This window comes from Gymnoscopelus microlampas (genome assembly GCF_963454915.1).
Source record: "Gymnoscopelus microlampas genome assembly, chromosome: 11".
Lineage (NCBI taxonomy): Eukaryota > Metazoa > Chordata > Actinopteri > Myctophiformes > Myctophidae > Gymnoscopelus > Gymnoscopelus microlampas.
The window spans coordinates 19,920,099-19,935,508 of record NC_139948.1 but is presented as its reverse complement, the minus strand read 5'-3'; the positions used below and the strand labels follow the sequence as shown (position 1 = coordinate 19,935,508).

The 15,410-nt window shown below is 42.1% G+C and overlaps 1 protein-coding gene across 1 annotated transcript; it reads left to right on the top strand.

Moving 5' to 3' along the window:
• Positions 1-844: 844 nt before the first annotated feature.
• gtf2f1 (general transcription factor IIF, polypeptide 1) lies at positions 845-14,470 on the top strand. The gene is made up of 14 exons (XM_084071288.1): positions 845-901; positions 2,565-2,631; positions 3,226-3,272; positions 4,590-4,662; positions 5,652-5,845; positions 7,340-7,510; positions 8,121-8,329; positions 8,808-8,967; positions 9,349-9,410; positions 9,629-9,760; positions 10,006-10,079; positions 10,439-10,580; positions 11,920-12,058; positions 13,943-14,470. Exons 2-14 carry the CDS (start codon positions 2,620-2,622, stop codon positions 14,145-14,147), a joined length of 1,620 nt encoding a protein of 539 aa, XP_083927414.1. The 5' UTR covers positions 845-901; positions 2,565-2,619; the 3' UTR covers positions 14,148-14,470.
• The last annotated feature ends 940 nt before the right edge of the window (positions 14,471-15,410 follow it).

The window sequence follows — 15,410 nt, the reverse complement described above, 5'->3', positions numbered from 1 at the left end:
ATAGTAAGTGCTCTCGTAAGTGCTCTATACTAAAGCACCTAATTGTGAGCTATATACATTCATACAGTAAAAATATACTTTGATAACAATCAAATTAGATGACTACCCAAAGTGATACACTGGAGGACAGACTTAATTGGACTCTTTAGAGTCTTTAGAGTAAAAACAACAACAGCATTTTACCATTTGAAGAAGCTATCTTACACATTTTTACTTTTGCATTGTATAAAATTGCAGGCTTGTGTGATTTGAAAATTGAATTAATACTGCCATTTCAGTATTTTGCTATTCATTATTAATTATACAGCCCTGTTCAAAATCTAGGAATTATATCCCATCTCATGCTATTGTATGTGATGACATTGACCCTGGATGATACCTTAATGACAAGCTCATCCAGGCAACCCCAACAATTGTGTCTTGTAAAGCTGAACACACCCTTGTGTCGGGAAACGTGCTCAAAGACAAACTCTCTCATGGACAGAGCCAATAACATGCTTGCAATATTGTGCCTAATATGAATGGATAATTTGTTGCATAATATTCTAATTGTGCATCACTGCATCTTCTTTTACTTATCTTTTGTTATGTTTTTATTTCCTATTGTATTAAAATGTGTTTGGTCTGTTTAGCTATGACACTGGGTTTATCAAGTAGATACATCCCCCTGTGAAGTTTCACTGAATTCTCACGACACATCCAGAGTCAGACCACAAAACACATTTCTGTTGCATTGAAGCCTGAAAGGTGACAGGAGATGGAGAGGATGATACGTCAACGAGCCAGGAACCATTGTTTACGGCCGATGTTCCCAGCCGAACAGTTAAGTTAGGCGGACACGTGTGTGCATCCAGCAATTTGGTCCCACACTGGCCGGTGTATCAACGGTTGTTGTCTGTCTGTGAGTACAAAGGGGTTTTCTTTTCACTTATGCTGTCTTATATGCTGTTGTTTTTTGCCATATTATGCAGTTTCCCTAATTTGATAAATAGTGCGTGCAGTTCAAATAGACAGTCCAATGTATCTAGATCACGTCGATTAGCTCAGTGGTTGTCAACCCTTTTCATATCAAGGTCCATTATTTATTCGGCATTTGAGCCACGGACCACCGTTTGATGAGATTTAGCCTCTCAGACCCAAAACTTAGAATATTTTGTTATCGTTGGATAAGATTTTGTCCACAATTCCATGCTGTATTTCGGTGCACCGTGCCAGTGGGAGAGATAACAGTCAAACGTTGATCAAAATAACAATTGTTCCACATTATGTACATGTCTAGACCTCTGGTAAATTAAGTAATGCAGATGTTTAACAATAATTTAACTCTAGAGAGTGTAAAATGAAACCAAACGCACCCGTAGGGTTCCATTTTTGTTACACTCTCAAGAGTTAAAGATTATGGTCCATTTGGCTACCAACTCCCCATCATTTAAATGGGGGCCACCTGGAACCCCGCACTGGTGGTCCCCGGACCACTGGTTGAGAACCACTGAAATAGACAGTCTGGTGTATCCAGGTTAACCTTTTTTTCTAGTTCACGTCGATGATCTTTAAGCTCCCAACACCAAGGCCAGGGGAAAGACACTGAAATGGATGCCATATTTTGTGAGGGAAACAAGCAACCAGGTCTAGGAAAACAAGCCCAAAAGAACCAACTATAGGCCACATTATGATCGCTTTATCGGTGACGTGTTGTGAGCTTGTAGATCAGCTATTTTCATAAACTCTTGCCAAAATAAATTTATTTTTGAAAAAAAATATATTTTTTGAAACATTCCAACACAAGTGCTCCTGGCACGAAACATTTTCATGAAAATATTTGAGAACCACTGGTTTAAATAATAATGAAAACATTTAGAAACAAGCCTAAATAAGCAACTGCATGTTAAAACAAGCCCAAAAAACAGCAGCAAGCAACTTCCAATATTTACAAGCAAGTTTACAGAAAAAGAAGTACAAAGTCGCTTCTAATAAGCCGAATTGTTTTATGCTTTCAATACATTACATTGGATTTGATGAAAAGTTCTTGTGATTAATAGTCTCAGCAAATAATTATTGTGTGTTTTGTATTCCATCTATCCATCTATCCATCTATCCGTCTGTCTGTCTATCTTTAATGAACATTCAGACATGAGTGTCTTTTACACAAAGCGTGGAAAAATGTAAACGCTGCCGAGATGAATAGTTCCAAGAAATTGCATTGAATGTTGGCTGTTTATGGAATACATATAATATCGGCCATTCTAGGGCTAGGGCAAAGTAGGCCTGTCACAATTATTACATAATCGTCTAATCTTAATTATTAGAGATAATCGAATAATCTTTTGCATAATCGTTTCCAAGTTTTTCATACATTTTCAAAAAATAAATAAATGGTGGAAATAGCAGATCTACAAGCTCACAACGCATCACTCCTTGCCGCCCTGCAAGCCTTTTTTTTTTTAAAGTGTTTGAAAAGTTTTTAATTTTGAATTACGAAAAAGTTTGAGAACTACTGATTGTAGAATCGGGTCCTCAGGTGTTAATGGGTTAACAATTCATGTAAATGCTTGTCTTTTCCACAGGATACCTAGTGAGTGAACACACCGATAAGCTGTGAACACAGATACACATCCAACCATGGCTTCACTGGTACGTCTAGGGTGTGGGTGTAATAAGTGCAATATTGTCAATCATTCCATCATATTCACTCTATTTTATACCTCTACCGACCATATACAACACAAGGGTTTGGTGTGTATTGGGAAAGCATAACACCAAACAAGCGTACAATTATTATCGCAATATTTTATTTCCCAATACTGTATCGATACTCCAGGCCATAGTATCTCGATACTTTTGGAGAAAAAAAAATCTGTTCCCATGCATAGAAACCAATGGTAGAAGTCCGGTCGTGACATTCTGCTCCTCTAGATGTCGCTGTACTATAGCTAGTTCACCTTCCAGTGATTCATCTCAATATAAATTGCAAAATATTACAATATATATCGCAATGTATCGCATCGCAATATATCGTGATACAATCGTATCGTGACCCAAGTATCGTGATGCGTCTCGTATCATGAGGTTCTTGCCAATACCCATCCCCACGTACAACCACATTAGAAAGAGTATGACTATGATCACTTTTGAAAGAGGACAGTGCATGTCCCTAAAACTGCTGATAAGAGTTCTTTGAACACATGTTCTAATGACTTGTCTTCTGGATGGGTTGTTGCCTTACAGGGGAGTAGCAGTTCTTCAGCTACTGAATACACTGTACGAGTCCCCAAGTGAGTAACAATGACCTGTCCTCCTGCTGGCTACGCAGATCCTACTACAAAGTCTGTGCCCACAATGTCTTGTCAAATGCCTCTCTTGTGTGCCAATGCTGTTCTTTGTTGTGTGTGGCTGTGTATGTCATGATGATTGATTATTATTCCTTCAAATGTCATGCTTCAAGTGAAGCCCAGCTTCTATTGGCTTAAATACAAACCCATCTAAAATACACATTTAAGACACACCAAACAACATAATATCATGTTAGGAGAGCCAGCGACAGAAACGGGCAAATAAAAACAAAAATATCTATTACATAGGAAGCTGAGATTGCCTTCTATTCCAGGCTTTAGAAATCAAATGGTCAGATACTTAAACATAACCGCTCCACCTGTCTATCTACCCAGAAAAGCACAGGTTATTTCTTTTGCATGTCATTAAACAAGGGAATATAATGTACAATAGATTAGATAGAATAAAATTTCTTTTTTTTACATCTTTTAGATGTAAAACATATATACTATTCTCTGTCAGCATTACTATTAACCAACATGAACCCCTAGTATCCCTATTCGGGTGGTGAACATTCGCAGAGGATAGCAGATCTACTATGTGTCGCAACTTCAAGAAGGACTATGTCCGGTGAGGATATTTAGTGTAGAGGGAAAAAAGGAGGGACCCAGTATAAACCATGGGGGACTCCGGTCAACTATGTTTAGATTTAAGTAGTTAACCTTGGCGACTGCATTTTGGGCAGATATTAAAAAATATTTATAATTTTTCAATGTAATGCGATACATAGGTGGTCTGCAATTATTTTTCTTATGACGAAGTATAGGGCTTAAGTGGTTAAATAGCGAGTGTGTGTTCTGTGTATGAATGGGGGGGGGGGGGGGTAGTCTCGCGTAGCCAGACAACTATTCCACAATCTCTGAATGCTATATAGAGTCTGGAACTACAACTCCCGAAATCCGAGAGAGGAAGCTGGCACTTCCGTTCACGAAAATATATTTTAAAATATCTTTAATTTTTTTTAATTTTATTTCCATTTCTGCTAAGCAGCAAACTAAATATACTTAGATGATTTGTATTTATATTAGGATAAATTTGCGCGACTGTAAAGACGAAACGGAAGTGGGGAGGAGGCTTCATATCCGGTTTATATTCTAATCATGATCAGAGCTTCCGAGTCCCAGACTGTATGACCAGAAACATTTGAAAATTGTGGGAGGCAACAGTCTGGCCACGCGAGACTAGGGGGGGGGGGGGGGGGGTAGATGAATGTGTGTTTCTTTGCGTGTACACCCACACATTTGTCTTCTTCCCTACAGGAATACCTCTAAGAAGTACAGTATCATGGCATTCAATGCGGGTGACAAAGTCAACTGTTCCAGCTGGACACAGGTGAACTTGCTCATGGATGCATAACTGTCATATTGCCCTGGGGCTCTGGTCCACCTTAACCACATTAACCCTGGCGTCCCGACTCCCTATTTGAGGCACGTCATAGGCGATGAAAGGGGAAAAAATAGTAATACAAATTTTCCAAAATGGCAGTGTATAGGGCTTAAGTGGGTAACAGGATGTAAGTCACTGTATCAGCCATGGTGTGCATTTGTTTCTCCCCCATATTGAAGAACATAAAGTGTACTCTTGGTTATCTTTCACTTGTTCTTTTTAAGATACATTTTGGCATTTTTTATTTCAGATAGGCCAGTGTAAAGAGACCGAAAGGAGAGACGTGAGATAAGACAAGGGTTGCATTCGAACCTGGGTCCTCATGCTCAAATGGAGCATGAGCTGTGTGTGCCCTAACTGGCTGAGCTTCCAGGCACCCCCGGTTATCTTGTCTTTAAAGGGGAAATTTCAGTTAAAGAATTTACTTGCATTAATCCTATACTTGCGATAACCCTGTTGCTATGTTATATTTGAGAAGATGAACGACTATCTTTAAAGCTACAAGCCTAGTCAGTCATATAATTAAAGATGCACCATGATATTACCATCAACTTTGAAGAAGTCAGACTTTTTAGAATTTTAGACATTGTAGTCTGCACGGTGAAATCGCTCTGTGTTTATTTAACTCAGAAGAGAGTCCAAATGTACCCTTAGGGTGCGGTCACACCAAAGTTTAATTCTACCCATGAGGGCGGATTCTGCCAATGCTTTTCAATGGGAATGGAGCGTTTTGTTTTGCAGAAATCCGCGAATGGCAACAAACCGCTCCAAAAGCATTGGCAGACTCTGCCAGTAAAATTAGCACTGACGATTTTATTGTGTACCATCAGTTCAGCCTGTTCTTTCCTTTCCTAAACACAGTCATCTTCCCTGGACGCTGCTCACATGAAAAATAAAAAACAACATTGTCATATCTTCCCTCTCCCTCCCGCCAGGCCCGCATGGAGCGAGACCTGAGTGCTCGGCGGATGTACGGTGAGGAGGAGAGCACTGACGGTGCGGCTGGCAGCGAGTTCGGCAAGAAGCAGCGGGAGGAGGCGCGCCGGAAGAAGTTTGGCGTGGTGACACGCGAGTTCAAGGTCGAGGACCAGCCCTGGATCCTCAAGGTCAACGGGAAGGCCGGCAAGAAGTAGGAGAACTCAGAAACATCTTCACTTCATTTCACGGTGTTCTCTTGTTTGCATACAAGCTCTACAAGGGCTTCCCCCTTAGAATAGCTGATTCATCGAATGGATTGGTCTTAGTTGACCAATATGAAGATGATTAAATCTTTTCCATGGTGAGTTTTCCTGAAAGCACATTTTCTGTGCACTAGATGTAAAGAGGGCCTTCAGTGCTAATTCATGTAGAAAAGTAAAGCTTCAATAAAATAACGGAATCAAATTTCTCAGCTAAGAATTTCTTTAGCCGAGAACAGCCTTAAGCCATACTCTCACTGCAGGATTATAATCGGGGAGATTCAGGGTCCCTCCTGACAATTGGTGGGCGTTCCTGGATCGAAGCTGATCAGAATCGATTATCTTCTCAGAGAGAATCCTGTAGTGTTGAGGGGTTAAAAAGATCAATCTTATACGGTACCTCCCGATTCAGGGTCCCTCCTGACAATTGGTGGGCGTTCCTGGATCGAAGCTGATCAGAATCGATTATCTTCTCAGAGAGAATCCTGTAGTGTTGAGGGGTTAAAAAGATCAATCTTATACGGTACCTCCCGATCTGCTCACGCTCATTCATCAGGTCCGTCCAGATTATTATCAAATATGTATGATACAAATGGGACGGTCGCGCGTGACCAAAATAGCAGAGAAAACAAGTCTAGTCTACAAGAGTGAAGAGCGGAGAGGTGCTTCTGAAATGCGTCTGATGGGATCACAAGCTTTGTCTAGAGCTGTGTCTGGAACCATGACATACTTTTTGACACTGACCGCTGAGATGGAGGAAATGCATGGTTTAATCATATCCTGTAGTGAGAGATGCACAATTATTTTAAAATCTTGTATTGTGCGTGCATGTTTAAGATTATAGAAGAGAATCTTATAAGATTATCCTTTGATTGTAAAACTTGTGTAGTGTGAACCCAGCTTAAGTCTCTATAATAGGCAAGGAAAGTATAAAGTGTGGAAAGAAACCAGCCACTCTCTCTCTCCTTGTGCATGGCATTTTCAACAGTTTCCAAATGAAACAACCCTCAACAAGATACATTTTTATTTAGTATAAAGGGATTATTATTATTAATTGATTACCTAAAAATCATATTTGGCTGTTCTTACTTGGATTCCTCAGTGATTACATTTGCAGCAGTCAAAATGCTTTAAAAACATTGCGACACAAAGTTGCGAACTGGCACGTAATGTTTTGTAAATAAGGCTCAGCGTTAAACTCTTACGCTGTTGGTCTTGTTGAAATGCTGCCGTTTGTATGCCTGTTGTTAGATGAGTGGCTGGCGGAGTGGTGGTGAAAGGATAAGGCCTCATGCTAGAATTATTTTTAACGGTTTTCCATGGACCACGAAACTTCAGTGGGTGCGGCAGTGTGCAGTGTGTGCCATGTCTAGGTAATGGAAGGTTCAGTGGAAGGGTGCACTCTCCAGTAAATGAACACTAATGTGTGTGTTTGCGTGTGGCAGATTCAAAGGGCAAAAGAAGGGCGGCGTGACGGAGAACGCCTCCTACTACATATTCACTCAGTGTCCCGACGGGGCCTTCGAGGCATTCCCCGTCCATGGCTGGTACAACTTCATACCGCAAACCAAGCACCGCACGCTCACAGCCGAGGAGGCAGAGGAGGAGTGGGGAAGGTGAGCGAAATATGCAGAGAGTTCACACATTTTCACGATTTTTCAAAAAATAGCAGATCTACAAGCTTGTATATCTGCTATTTTTTTTAATGGCCAAAGAAATGACACAGATGCGTTCCCGGTCTTTATGGGTTAAACAGACTTGAGTTCCGAATCTATTCAACAAAAATAGCCGATCTACAAGTTCAAACACGTTTTTACATTTTTACATGTGGCGCGGTTTGAGCTTGTAGATCGGCTATTTTGGCCGATTGTTCCGCCTAGAATAGGCATGCTGGGGTTCAAGTGGTTAAGGAGGAGCGGGTAATGTAGGCAAAAACATGCAGAAAGTTAACAAGTTCATGGAAGAGTATGGGCTGTTGGTAAAACATGCAGAGGGTTTACACATTGAAGGAGGAGCAGGGATGGGACCGAGGAGGTGGAAAGAGGAGATTGAAAGTATGATGGAAAAGGACTGGAACTGTAGGCCATATTTTATTGTGCGTGTGAGAGCGCCTGTGCATACTCCTGTGCTTTGGGGGGCGTTGGATGTGAATTGTTTGTTTCACACACGCACACACACACACACACACACACACACACACACACACACGTTGCACGTTCTCAACAGGAGAAACAAGGTGGTGAACCACTTCAGCATCATGCTGCAGCGACGCCTGCGGGACCCGGATCGCGGCGCCGACGACGACGACGAGGAGGAAAAGGGCGGCAAGAAAAAGAAGAAGAAGAAGGGCGGCAGCGGAGGCGACCTGCGAATCACCGACCTGGAGGAGGACCTGGAGATGAGCAGCGACGACAGCGACAGCAGCATGGGAGACGGTGAGGAGAGTACACACACACACACACACACACACACACACACACACACACATACAGGGCACTGAGGGCAGCGCAACATGCCATTTTATGCAGCTGTAATATACGTTCTGTGTCTTGTATTTGCTTGAGGAGTAGAGGGAATTAAGTTTGTTTGGCAGGTGTATCAAAGTGTCTTTCTTCTCTCTGAAGCTTAGTCCTAGTCCTCTGAAATATTGGTCCATATTTACACTCAAGAGTTAAATGAACATACTTTTACTGTGTAGGTTTTCCCACTCTGCAACATCTCTCTGCCTTTCTAATTTAAACATCCTCTTTCTCTCTGTCCCCATCTTTCATTCATTCTTCACGGTCACTTCTCTCTCTGTCTTACTTCTTGTTGTTTGCATCTCCCTTCACATCTTTTCCCCTCTCTCCTCACACAACCTTACATCCATCCATCCATCTATCCATCCATCTGTACCAACCTACCCTGGGCCAGATGGGGAGGGCAAGTCCAAGGTGAAGAAAGAGAAGGAGGGGAAGGGAAAGGCCGGTAAGAAGAAGAAGAAGAGGAAGGGAAGCGACAACGAGGCCATGGAAGACAGCGACGATGGAGACCATGAGGGCCTGGAGGTCGACTACATGTCAGATGAGAGCAGGTCAGAACACACACACACACAGACACACACACACACACACACACTGTCTTATGGGGATATCACAACCTTAATAATTTTGCTTTTTGCTTAACCTGCTGGCCCAAACTAACCCTTTCTAACCTTGACCACAAAACAATTTAACTCTAAGCCTAACTTGAATCTTGTTATAATTCTAAAGATCTTAACCATGAAATTACCAATTTGGGGACCAACAAACTAGGTTGACTTGTACTGGTTATAATATACACATGGGGGATTTTGATCCCTAAAAAGACAGTAACATCACACACACACTCTGTATGGACCTTTTAGGTTTTTTAATATACGTATATCAGGATACATGCACACACAGGCATCTGTCTTTGTTCTCCCCAAATACAGTTCAGAGGAGGAGCCGGAGAAAGGACCCAACAAACCTAACAAAGGAGAGGACGTTCCCAAAGGTCAGAACATGTCTCCTCATACCTGCACAAGAGTTTGTGTCTGTGCGTACTACAACTAGGGTTGGAGGCATCGGCTTCCCTGATTACACTCGTGCCGCGCTATGAGCTTGTAGATCTGCTATTTTTGAATAGCCAAAGTATAAAATAATGGTTATAGCTCAAATCTAAAATGACACAGATTACTACCTTTTATAAACACACACACACACTATCTGCAGGAATTGATGAGGCCTCCGAGAGCGAAGAAGAGAGTGAGGAGGAGAAGCAGAACGAAGAGGAAGGCAAAGAGGATGAGGAGGAAGAGGAGGGGAAGAAGACGCCCGTCCAGGGGGAGAAGAAAAAGAAGAAAGGTACTGATAACCTTGTGCCTAGAACAGATGATGTGGACAAAGGTCCTAATAAATGTGAGGTGTGCACGTTGTAAATTAAGCAACGTTTTATTGCCGTGCTGCCGTTCCGTTTTCTGAGAAGACCTTTTGCTTCATTTTACACCCTTCACGACTACGGCAATGGCACGTCTACAGGCTTGCTATTTTTTGGCGTGCGACACAGGAGCACCAAAGTATAAATCTGTCTTTTGTGTGTTGCCTTGCAGACAGTAGTGGAGAGTCGGACAGCTCAGATGACAGCGACATTGAAGGAGAGTCGGCTTCTGCTCTCTTTATGGTGGTGAGTATAGGGATGGGTTTAGGGCTGTCACCACGATTTAATTGTTTTTGGCATTGAAGATTGGAACATATGAATGAACATTTCTATTTGCCTTTTTAGGCTTTGTAATAAAAAAATGCACAGGTAAAATCTGACAAATAACTTAAATATACATATTTAATAATGATCCAATAGCGGAAATAGCTGATCTAGCTGGTAGATCTGCTATTTCTGCTATTTTTGGAAAATGTTTGAATCATGCCACGGAGCATAACTTAAAAAAAAAATCTATGTACGTAAATTACGTATGATACATTCCTCTTCTGCTGACACCCGTTCTTTTCTCCTCCTCTTCCTCTGCTCCTCCTCCTGGTTCTCAGAAGAAGCGCACGCCTCCCAAGCGCGCAGGTGGCCGCGGCTCCGGGGGCAGCTCTAAGACCGGCAGTCGCCCCGGGACGCCATCCATAGACGCCGCCTCCACATCCAGCACACTGCGTGCCGCTGCCAGCAAGTTGGAGCAAGGTGCTGACAGTTCCTCGCTCACTCAAATGCACACACCATATTAGCCCTGTTTGGAACCTCACTCTCCACAATAGCTCCGAGAAGAGGTCCTGCTGCACCGCGTCCCAGCAGAGGTGCAGTGGAGTACGCAGTACTGCAGTGAAGATCACCTTTTTCGCAACATCGTATCCAAAAAGTAAAGGTAGTCCCAGACACCTACAGATTTTTCAGAGAAAGTTACATTTTTAGGACGTGGTTGAAAAAAGGTTTAAACCACGTATTTTATTTAGTCAGACTGTGCCATGTTTTCCCATTGTAGATGAATCGGGAGCAGTACTGGCACCTGCCGTTGGGGGGTTTTCCGGGTTGGGAAAACATGGAACAGTCTGACTAAATAAGCGGTTTAAACCGCTTTTTCAATCCCGTCGTAAAAAATCTCAAAAATCTCAAACATCTGTAGGTGTCTGGGACTACCTTTACATTTGGACGGACTCTACCTCTGCCGGGACCTCATCTCGGAGCTATCGTGGAGAGGGAGGTTCCAAACGTGCTAACATTATATGAACTAGGAGCCGGACACTGTTGTAGTGATTGTGGATGCGATCAAAAGTCTGCAATGGTTGTTTTAGCCAGGGCTGACCGAACTTCAGCGAGACTGCGTTAGCGCAGACTCGTTTGTAAATGGTAAATGGTGCATTTATATAGCGCTTTTATACAAAGCGCTTTACATAGATTCTGCATTACATTCACCCATTCACACACACATTCATACACGGAGGAGGAAACCATGCGGAGGAAACCATGCAAGGCACCAACCTGCTCATCGGGAGCAATTAAGGGTTCAGCGTCTTGCTCAAGGACACTTCGACACTAACTCTGGGGGAGCCCCCCAGCCCCGGATCGAACTGGGAACCTTGCGGTTTCCAGTTCACTCTACCCGGCCACTCTACCCCCCGAGCCACTGCCGAGGGTAGCCACTTGTGGGAACAAATGCTTGATTTAGAACACTGTTATTTCTCAAGGGGAAAGTCTACAACTAAAGTTGCCGGAACAGCCACTCTCTAGGGCAACAAGACATGTCATAAAACACCTCTTAATGAATTAATGTCAACCATGCCGGTGCAAAAAGTATTTTTACCTACTACACAGTATAATCTCTATTAGAGTGTACAAATGCAACTAAATGGACCGAAAAGGGTCCATTTGGTTAAATTTGTACAATCTCAGAGATATATTAACACCGTGTGTGCTGCAAACATTTAGATGATGTGATTAGGTCAGAGTTTTTTCCTCTGAGGTCTGTGATTGTTAATAACTTGTCTCTTGACGTTAACCCCTCCCTCCTCCTCATCCTCACCAGGTAAGAGACAGCCTCCAAGTGGCGCCACTGACTCGCCGGCCGCCAAGAGGCTGAAGATGGAGCCCAACAGTCAGAGTCCTGCTGCCTCTGGGAAGAGCACGCCCCAGCCCGCTTCTGGCAAATCAACCCCCAGCACTAGGTAAACAACACACACACACAACTTATGTTGTACATTCTGTCTTTCTCTCTCTCCATTTTGCATATCTTTGTTCGTTTGTCACCTTGCTTCCCAAGGCCACCACACATTTGAATACATTTGCAAATGTATTCAAACAAAGCACACTGGCCATTCTCTGTGAACTCCCCTAGTCCTAGACGTCTGCTGCAGTGTGTGTTAAAATCTTGAAAGTGTGAGAACTACTGATTTAGAAGGCATTTGTAGAATCGGCCTCAGGTCTTAAAGGGTTATGGTGTATTAATTCCACTTCAGACACTTTACAGCCAAATAAGTTAGTCGACGTAACTGACAAATCAAACCAAATCAAACGTGTCCCTTTCCAACAGATTGGACACAATTCACGGGTAATGAAAAGCCACAAAAGAGCTTAATACATCGTACAATCGTTTTGAACACATTTTGAATGTTGAAGAAAGTTTTTATTCCAACAGATAGCCGTCTTACTCTTAAGAGTCATTAAGTAGTTTAAATTACATTACAAAACAGCTGTTTGTGTGTTTTCTGCCTGTCTTGTGTGGGCAGAGAGTGACATTAACATGCAGGGACTTGCGTGAGTGGTTTTGGTTGGTCATTGGCCCCATTGTTCTCCGCCATCCCCGGTTTCACCCTCCTAAACCCCGCCCATCAGTATCCATGTGCTTTTGTGTTTGTATACAACAGTATTCTTGCACTGGCTGCTAGCAACAGAAAGAACACACAACTTGCTAAAGATTTGAACAAATATGAACGCCTGGTGATGCGAGGCTAGTGTTTTGGTGAGCGTATAGCTTCGCTTTCATGATTCATGTTGCGTTGTGTTAAACAGGTCAGGTTACACTTTGTTAGTGCGTCGTGTTGCTAACGTTGTGGTTGAAAGCCATAAGGAAGTGAACTTCCGTATGATGTCAATGACGTTACTTACAGTATCCTTGGAACAAAACTAAACAGTGCAGTATACACACTGTACATTATACATTTGGCCATTGCTTAGAAATGATGATCAGAAGGTTAGAAATATAGGATTAGGATACCAGTCATGTGGTTGATAAACTTAGTATGTTTGTTTGTTTATTTATGTTCTAGTATAGGCCAGTTAGTTCTCAAAGAAACCAAGTGGACCCTTAAAGGTCGGTTTGGTTACATTTATACACTCTCAAAGTTATGGGGGTCTGACTTTTGAATTTCAAGGACTCTCAGTTTGGTATGCATTAGACCACACTGATCTTTGGGATCTATTTTCTAAGCACGGCAGTATTTTGTGAAAAGTATGTGATGTAAGTAACAGTGGACAATATTTGTATTAGGTTGCATCTATCGAGTTTCTATCGATTTGACAGCTGACTGTGTCTCAAACCACTGTACTGGGTCACAAATGTCCAAAAAAAGATGTTCATATTTGAGTTTCGAGATAAACGGAATCGGTGGGTATTGTTTGGGGTAAGAAATGTAGCGTTCGTTGTTTTCATTTACCAGCCCAACTGCAAATATGCCACTGGTGTGTCATAGTTTAATACAGATCTTGACACACATGGTTTCTGGACTGGTGTGCCATTTTTAAGCACATGAACCTTAGTGTCCCTATTCTGGGGCAAACTTTCTGCGGAAATAGCAGAAGTTCACAATTTATCACAACCCAGAGATTGTAAATCGTCTATTTTAGGCTATAAGTGATTTGGTCTAGAGGGGGAAAAAAATAAGCGGACCAAATATATAGCCCTGGGGGACCCTGGTCAACTAAGTACCGTGTATACGACTTTAAGTGGTTAATCTACATATCCCATCCCCTGCTCCCCCTGTGACCCCTTGTATAAATCAAACCGCAATTCTCCCTGCGTTCATCACCACCTCCTCATCCCGTCCCCACAGTGACGTACAGCTGACGGAGGAGGCGGTACGTCGTTACCTGATCCGCAAACCCATGACCACCAAGGACCTGCTGAAGAAGTTCCAGACGAAGCGCACAGGCCTGAGCAGCGAGCAGACGGTCAACGTGCTGGCGCAGATCCTAAAGCGCCTCAACCCCGAGCGCAAGAACGTCAACGACAAAATGCACTTCTACCTGACCGAGTGACCGGTGGAGAGGGGTGCGTTGTAGACGGGAGAGGTTTGAAGATGAGAGGCTGAGAGCGACCCCCAGCAAGGAGGAAAGTAAAAACAAGTGTGAGATTAAAGAAAATGTGTTGGGAAGAAGGAACCAGTGTTAATTAGTAGTCTTCACCCAGCCCTGTGCGCTACACTCCTCACATAAACACTAAAAGAGGTGTGTTTGTGTGTACGCCGTTCTAACAGACTCTCTTAAAATGGGCAACATTTAAATGGTAGAAACGTTTTTTGTTTTTTTTCCTTCTGATTATTTGACTAGTTTTCTAATAAAAAATTAAAATATGTTACTTATTGGGTGTTTTCTGTCCCTTTTTCTCCATTAAGGGTTTTTCTTAGTAAAGAAAACACTTGCTCATATAGCCAAGAAACTGTTTTAAAACCTATATCTACGGCTGTGTATTGGCAATATTCTGCCGATAAGTATCCCGATACAGTGGTTATGATTCAGTATTGTGATTACTTTTTTATGCAATTAGCATTGGGATCTGCATTTGTATTTATCATATATTGCCTATACCAGTAAAGCTCATTCAGCAATTCTCAAGTGTATAATAGTTTTGTTCACCCCTATTAGACTATAACTTTAAAGTTCTTTGTTGTATATTGAAGACAACCCACTGCTATGCTAAGTTTTGGTTAGTAATTACTATCACTGCACAAGCGCAAGGTATCGGCATTTCTCTAAATGATAAACATCGTCTTTGCTCAATAAATGTGCAAGGAGACCAAATACAACCACAGCAGTTGTGTGTATTGACATACTCTACCATACAGGTTGGTTAAAATGAGGTTTTATTCACAGAAAGAAGTAATGAATTGCAGTTGTAACCTGTTTTGTGCTATCAACTATATAGTGTTCCAGTTTCACAACTTTATTTTACTTTTATCTTTGCTGGATTCTCTGGATTATGTACACTCTACAACATGTAACTATTAACATGTCTTACTTCATTGCATACAGTGATAAGATCTTGTTTAACCAAACAGAACAACACATTTTTTTACAGAAATGTAAGAAAAGAATGCAGGTGTTTGTCATCCCAAGCAAGTGTCTGATCGCTCTATGTGCGAGCAATGTCGTAGTTGGCCACAAACCAATCACAGGTCTTTCTGACACCTGAAAGGGAAGAGTGGAAAAACTGCTGTTAATATTCCTGGCTCATACTACCATAAATATCTGCCTATAAAGGTGCATTTTAATCATCACTGTGAACATTTAAATGTACATTAA